General features: G+C 36.9%; 1 protein-coding gene across 1 annotated transcript; it reads right to left on the reverse strand.

Moving 5' to 3' along the window:
• Nucleotides 1-396: 396 nt before the first annotated feature.
• On the reverse strand, nucleotides 397-7,249 carry LOC140881010 (copper-transporting ATPase HMA4-like). The gene is made up of 9 exons (XM_073285958.1): nucleotides 7,041-7,249; nucleotides 6,156-6,442; nucleotides 5,038-5,783; nucleotides 4,463-4,934; nucleotides 4,154-4,321; nucleotides 2,934-3,188; nucleotides 2,162-2,284; nucleotides 1,377-1,862; nucleotides 397-953 (listed from the first exon to the last, which is right to left on the reverse strand). The coding sequence occupies exons 2-9, from the start codon at nucleotides 6,408-6,410 to the stop codon at nucleotides 561-563; spliced, it is 2,898 nt and encodes a 965-aa protein (XP_073142059.1). The 5' UTR covers nucleotides 6,411-6,442; nucleotides 7,041-7,249; the 3' UTR covers nucleotides 397-560.
• Between the last annotated feature and the right edge of the window lie 475 nt (nucleotides 7,250-7,724).

Below are 7,724 nucleotides of genomic sequence, written 5' to 3' on the forward strand. Positions count from 1 at the left end.
AAAATTCATGGCGATAATCAAGCACATAAAAAATTTTTGGCCCAAAATGGTATTTTGCATAAGCATTGGGGCAAGTTGAAATTGACAACACAATCATTGTGGCCATTGGAGGATCCAACGGTGGGCAGGATGCAAAGGGCAACCATTGATTTGTCCAAAGACAACAATGAAAAGTCATTTCTTACTTTTCTGCTAACGAATTTAATTTCAACGTATGAACCTAATCACAAATGGAATCTTCTTTGCTGGTGGAAATTTGACTAAAATTTAATCTTTTCTTTTTTAAAAAAATTTTTGGCTTTAGAGTTCAAAAATTCATCGTCATGCCATTGAAATCTTCCCGTCTATTTTACCTCGTTGTGCTCATCTCAAGCAAGCCCATGATTTCTGGCGTTGGACAAAAAGTTAATAATCCATCGTTAAAATGATTATGCATTTAGCAATCATAATTCAATTTATCACAACCCCTTAGATATGCAAAGATAAACACTTATTCCCAAGTCTTTTGAGTTTGAAATTAATCAAACGATTCGCCAAATTTACCGAGTAGTAAACATGTCTCAGGCAGCATTAACGTGCAAGGGCTTCTTGTAGTATTGCAGTAAAAGGGATGAACAAACCACACTTATCGATGAAGCGGCCATGCAAGCACCAGCAAGCCATGGGGGCAGACGAATTCCTGTGGACGGATATAAAACTCCAGCAGCAATAGGCATTCCAAGGATGTTGTATCCAAGTGCCCATACATAGTTGATTTGGATTCGGGACATTGTCTTTCGGGAGAGATCAATGGCGGTGACAACATCCTCTAAGTTGCTCTTCATTAGGACGACATCAGCAGCTTCTATTGCTACATCAGTACCTGCTCCGATTGCCATGCCAACATCAGCTGCTGCTAAGGCAGGTGAGTCATTTATCCCATCTCCTACCATTGCCACAGTTGCACCTCTCAACTGTATCCATGATAGGCTAGTTAAATTTGCAGGAACATAATGGCTATATACTCGCATGTGTCTATATCTAGATATCTTTAGTTTGTCGCTTTTGTCATTCGTATTTAACCACATAACTACATAAGCTAATGATACAGTACACATAACCTTAAGTTCTGAATATGATTCGTGTGAAGAAAATGAAGGAAGCAAGCATAATTGATTGCATCAATCAGCTTCGTTGTCAGGATCATTTGAACATTTGTGTGGTGCAACAAGAGTAGGTCGATCATTTCAATCATATTAGCATTGATTATTCAAGCAATTTTTGTTAAGTCTAATGCATTTCAATTTTCAATATTGGGCGACTGCCAGGAAAATATAACTCATTCAATGATATGAGGATATAAGTTGAGCAATGGAAGTTGCATAAATTAATGTTACCTGCAACTCCTTTATTTTATCAGCTTTCCCAAGTGGATCTGTCTCAGCAAACACATCCTGAATGCCCACCTCACGGGCTACTGCACTTGCTGTTGCCCAGTTATCGCCTGTAACCATGACACTTGAGACACCCATTGAGAGAAGATGAGATATGACAACAGCTGCCTCTGGCTTCACTGGGTCAGTTACTGCATAAGCTCCCGCAGCTCTTCCATCAACGGCGACAAGCACACAAGTACGAGCCAGTTGCTCATTCTCAGAAATGTATTTATCTACCTCAGAGGTAAGTGTTACATGGAAAAGGTGCATAAGCCTCTTGTTTCCAACCAATATTATTCTCTCTCCATTTTTTACGCTCACTCCAGCTCCAGGATGCACCTCAAAACCTTTCGCCTCAATAATATGTTCATTCTGGTGCCCAAACTTCTGAGATAGCTTTTTAGCATGATCCACAACTGCTTTGGCCAATGGGTGCTCACTATTTGCCTGAAAGAAATGGGTATATACAAGTCAGAATTTGCTATATCTGACATATTTGAAACCATGTAGTCAGCAGAGAGAATTTTTGATATAATCCTCTAACCTTATATTCTTAACTATATCATGCACTCCAACCACATGAAACAGTTGTTGCTTGTACTACAATCAGTTTGAACTAATAATATATTTTCATCATGGAAAATTGCATTTATCATATGTGGCCAAGCCCGTAGCTTATTTTGAATGTAATTTGCATGTCAAACTCTGAAATAACCACACAGAAGTGTAAAGGGAATATAACCCACCTCTGCAGCAATCGTCACATCACAAAAATCTTCCAATGATATTTCAGAGAAGAGCGCTGAACTAACTACAGCTGGTTTTCCGACTGTTAGTGTTCCAGTTTTGTCAAAAACAACAGTTTTCACCTGAAAAATCGAAGTTAAAATATATTGTAGCAGACTGATTCCAAGGTGATGAGCTCATTAAACAAAACAATATGGCAATGAATGTGATTCCCAGAAGAAAAATAGACATTCTGTTTGGTAAGATTCACACACATAATCATTGAATAATGAGTGTCTTGTCAATGCTGGCAAAAATTTAAAGCAGATAAAATCACATATACTTGACATTGATACCATATACACCTCATCTTGAGTCACGTGACAAGGTGCAGAGGTCAAGATGGGGAAGTGACAACAAAGTAGAGATGCTAATATGAAAAAACATGAATCGATAATGGATGAAACTTTTGGAGACAAGAAGTAATCTTTTTAGAATTTAAGTGAACAGAAAAATAGCAAATTTCACCGAATCAATGGCAGCAAATACTATCAGGAAAAGTCAATTGATCCATAAGACCTAAGGCATCAACAGTACACCTTGTCACATCCAGCCATTCAGGTAAAGAGAAAAGACAATGTTTTATACTCCTTAATTTTAATTAAGAAATATCCAACAGGTGTTGTGGAACTGTTCAGCATTATTATACATAGACCATGAAAGATGGTGATTCTCAAGTGTGATGAATATGTGAAATAGGCTAAATGGTCCAAAAGTGAGTAAACATTTTACCTTGTGCGCATTTTCAAGGGCCAAACCACCTTTAATTAGCACACCCTGTGAGGCACCCTTTCCAGTGGCGACCATAACAGCAGTAGGAGTTGCTAATCCTAGGGCACAAGGGCATGCAACCACCAACACAGAAATACCAAATTGCAGAGCAAATTCAAAAGCATCCATAGCAGTGGGTATCCAAATTCTAGGATAAATCCCAACTTCTCCGGGGATAAACCATCCTAGCCAAGTCACAAAAGCTGCCAGAACAACCTAGTGTGGATAAATATCAAGGTTATTTATATCATATGGGATCATGTTTGAATTTTGGAACTGTCAAGCTACGCTACTACCCTGAATAAGCATCTATGAGTTCAAATGATATGTCAACCAGTAACCAAGAGCAAAACTACATTGACATATATTTTTATTCAACAATACTCGCCGAATTGTTAAATGCCAATTTCTTTTATTTCAGGGAAAAATTGTCCAAATATTGTTTTCTATCTACTGCAGTAAATAAAAGATCATGTCGTGATAAAAAGAAAATGTGAAATCAGCTCTTGGTATTGATTAACTGTAGTGAAATAGGTAACGTGGCACAATCAAGTCTTCATCTGATAGAACTCCACCGTGGTAGAATGACAATACCACTTAAATGTAAAATCACTTCCATGCTCCACATAAGGGTATGAGTTTGTTCTTCATATGCTTATTAAGATAGGAATAATAAACCATGCTATGCCAATATGGCATTGGAATAAAAGTAAATTTTAAAATTGTACTTGATTAGTTGATTTCTATTGGAGAATATTTTTGTTAAAAAATAAATTTATTGTGTTATGGGCTGTTAGCTTTAGGCTAGATATTTGTAAGCCCACGAGTCTTCTGTTCGTATTGCATATCTCTTCCATGGAGAGGACAACTTGAAGACTTCTAATTAATTCAATAACTCAGTTTTTCTAACTAGAGCAGGAAACCATATTCTGAATTTCCTCTCAATTCTTCATCTCACACGTAATAATTAAAAAAAAATGGAATTGGTTGTGTGTGAAACTAGACAATCATCAGTCATGTAAATAAGAATAAAACTATACGAGTCAAAAGGTTGCTACTACCATAAAGTATAAAATGCAATCAATCAAAACTCCACATTGTTAATTCAATAAAGATTTTACAAGTTCGCTTGGCAAATACATCTAACAGAAAAATTTATAAGAACAACGAAAGAAACTTACAGTAGGAACAAAAAACTTTGAAATTTGGTCAGCCAACTTCTGGACAGGTGCTTTGGCAAGTTGAGCAGCTTCAACCAGTTGGACTATTTGTGAAAGGGCTGTGTCTGAACCGACATGAGTCACCTTGATAATTACACACCCATTTTCATTCACTGTCCCACCAATCACCTGTGTTAATGAACTATTATGCACTAAAATACAGACGTTAAATTTATATCAATTGAGGAGAAGCAGGTAGCTGTCACAACTATCACAACTTAGATAAAGTGTAAGGAAACACAGAGTTAAACATGAACTGTTTTATCGAACCTTATCACCTGGCTTTTTAGCAACTGGCACAGCTTCTCCTGTAATCATGCTTTCATTTACATGACTTTTACCATCAATAACAAGACCATCAACAGGAACTTTCGCCCCAGGAACAATTTTGAGTATGTCATTCTTTTCTATAAGTTGCGTGTTCATTTCAATTTCTGAAATAACATTGCCACCAGCATCCAAAGTTACAAGATAAGCTGTGTCAGGAGCTAGATCTGTCAGCTTAGCTAAAGCATTTGATGTCTTTCCCTTTGCCATAACTTCTAAGTATTTCCCCAGAAGAATGAAAGATATCAACATGGAACTAGTCTCGAAAAAATCATGCCCCTCAAATGAAGCTGAAGTCAAAGCTTTTATCATTATGTATATGGAATAGAAGTAAGCAGCATTAGTACCCAAAGCAACCAGTACGTCCATATTTGCAGATTTACGTTTCAGAGCATGATATGATCCGGCATAGAACCTGAAAAAAATGGTTAAAACAGGCATGTATTGCAGTGGACACTGACAGCCATAGTAATGCAACTTGGCAAAACAAATTTTTAAGATAACGATTAAACAAATACCTTTTGCCAATGATGAACTGTACAGGAGTGCAAAGTACCCATCTTAAAATCATTCCAATATCAAGCATGTTAATGACCTTGTAGTGTAGCCAATTTCCATATGGAGGAATCATCGGGAGTACCATAGAGAAAATAAACACTGGAACGGAAAATAGACAACTCCATAAAAATTGATTCCTATATGTCAGGATTTCATGTTGTCTCTCCATCTCTCCTCCCCTTGGTGGGGTATACAATGTTGCTTGGTAAGTTTTAAGTCCATGGCCAGCTTCTTGAATGCACTGTAATAGAGATCTTGGACCGATGATGTTTGGATCGTAACTTATAGTTGCTTTATGCTCTTTCATATGAGTTTCAACATTGTTTACGCCTACCAAAGACTCTAGTGAGCCTTGAATGATAGTAAAATCATCTGAAGTAGTGATTCCTTCTAGTCTCAAATACAATTTATTCAAGTCACTACAAGAGCTTATGAGATTGCATACAAAGCCGGCATCCTCTACTGCTTCAATGATGCGATCAGTGTTTGTTACATTGGGATCAAAATGGATTTTTGCTTCTCCAATAGCTAAACCAACCACTGCTTTTTTTACTCCATCCAACATCAGCAAAGCACGTTCTGTCGACTCTGAACAGCTTGTGCATGCCATTCCCTTTATTATCAGCCGGCAGATGGCGATTTCTTGCTCCGGAAACTCCTCAACTTCAAAACCTGTGTCTTCCACTGCTTCTTTAATATCTTTTGCCTGAAAGATAATACTGTTAAAACTAATAGATATAGGTTGTTCCACTTGAGCATCATATTTGATAATTTTTTTATAACTAAAAAGCTTCACTGTCTGTCGTTAAAAAATGTGAGTAGGAAAATATAAAGCAAGCTTTGATGTCACATCATAATGCAAAGCATCATGACATGCTAAACTCCAAAATGCTCCAGAGGCCCCCAGCCCAAGGTACCCATGAACCGATTGATATAATTTATAGTTAGAAAAAGGGCTCTAAAATGAACAGTTGTGGATGCGCATACCCACAGTTGACTGTTGTTTGCTAATCATATATCAAACCAAAAAATGTCACACATTTAACATTTAAGGAAAAGGAATTTTAATTTGACTTACACTGATAGCATCTGGCAAGTACTTTACCACAGCCTGACCTTGAAGCACAGACACTGACACATTTTCAACACCATCCAGCTTTTCAAGTGCTGTTTCTATTGACGCAACACAAGATGAGCATGTTAGACCCCCTACTCTGAAGACAACAGTCCTAAGTCTTTTGTCCATGTTTTTGTTAGGGGATACAATGGTGATAGCCAAATCATTGTGATGTTGTAGTAGTGGTGACTTCAAGTCATTCCCATCTTTTTCCATATTTTTGCCTCTGGAAATTTAGTATCAACAACCTACAATATGTCAGAAGAGAAGAAATTTTAATGCACATGCTCAAAGTGAGTTTCTTGTGGTTTTGAAAATTCGAATCAAACAAAAGACAAATGTCTGCTCTGTTTTCCTAGTAGATGAAAATATTATACATCAAACAACATTCAAATATCACGAGATAGTCAGCTGCCATTCCTGAAAAAATATTTATCTACCAGTACCCCTAATTTCAGGTCTCAAATTATCCAACTGAATACGAATAAATTAGCATAGAAAAACAGCTGCACACACCAAGCATTTCAGGTGCGTAGATTATACAGAACATGCCAAAATCTTATCTATGCACAGAGTTGGGGTTATTGTAACCAGTAACACCGTAATCCAAGTTTGACATACACAGACTAATGTAATAAAGAGAACAACACAGCGTCCACGCATATTACTTTACAGACAAGCAATAGTTACCACTCAAATCATGCAAGAAACTATAATATACCCTTTAATTTTTTCAACCCCCCAAAAATTTCATTTTTGTGAATAAGTATGAATTTACACACACGTGCTTAGCACAAAAAGGACCCAATATCAGCTCCCCCTATAAAAAAACGGATTATTCTGTACCTGACGAATGATGAACAGAAAGAGGAGCCTGCAAAGTGACAATTTATTTCCCCTTCATTTCATCCAGTAAGAAGTTAATGAAAACTTCCCTGCACAACAATTTGAGCCAATCTATTCGAACGACAAACAGAAACGAACAAATTATACGAAACAAAATAAAGATTAGGGATTTGGGGGAAACGGTGAAGTCAACAGTGGAGAGGTGGGGATTTTGGTTCGCTCTGGAGATTTGAAGTTTAAAGTGGAGTCCTTTTATATGGCTGCATCGGCGAGACCGGCTCTTGGTTTTTGTGCTTTGGACCGGAGCTTTTTGTTATTTAAAACTCATGCATTTGTATATGAAATCGGGTCTTTAGCCCAATTGGTTTAACTTGTCTCCTAGCTTGCCTGATGTGATTTATCTTACTAACGTAGTTTGCAGGATATTGCGTTAATCCGGAGTTTATCCAAAGCACACCGAAAGATAGCGGCTGCGGATTCGCACGTCACAAAAAATAAAATAAAAACAAAAAACAAAAAAACAAAAAAAAAAAACTTCACATGCTATATAAACCAATAGCCAAAAAAAATAATTAATCGTTGGTATTTCGGTACATGTGTTGCATATTTGTACAGTATGTTTTTTAACGAAAACAAAAAAAATCGTAAAAAAAATCTAAGTTAATTCCCAACAAAACCAAAATC

The sequence above is a fragment of the Henckelia pumila genome, chromosome 2, assembly GCF_033568475.1.
Source record: "Henckelia pumila isolate YLH828 chromosome 2, ASM3356847v2, whole genome shotgun sequence".
Classification (NCBI taxonomy): domain Eukaryota; kingdom Viridiplantae; phylum Streptophyta; class Magnoliopsida; order Lamiales; family Gesneriaceae; genus Henckelia; species Henckelia pumila.

Excerpts from the sequence above, each read along its gene's own strand:
- LOC140881010 (XM_073285958.1), bottom strand. The coding sequence starts at position 6,410 with ATGGAAAAAGATGGGAATGACTTGAAGTCACCACTACTACAACATCAC. Across the intron at positions 4,935-5,037 it reads CAGTTCATCATTGGCAAAAG|GTTCTATGCCGGATCATATC; the intron begins GTATTTGTTTAA and ends CATTTTTTTCAG. Across the intron at positions 1,863-2,161 it reads ATGTGACGATTGCTGCAGAG|GCAAATAGTGAGCACCCATT; the intron begins GTGGGTTATATT and ends CATTTCTTTCAG.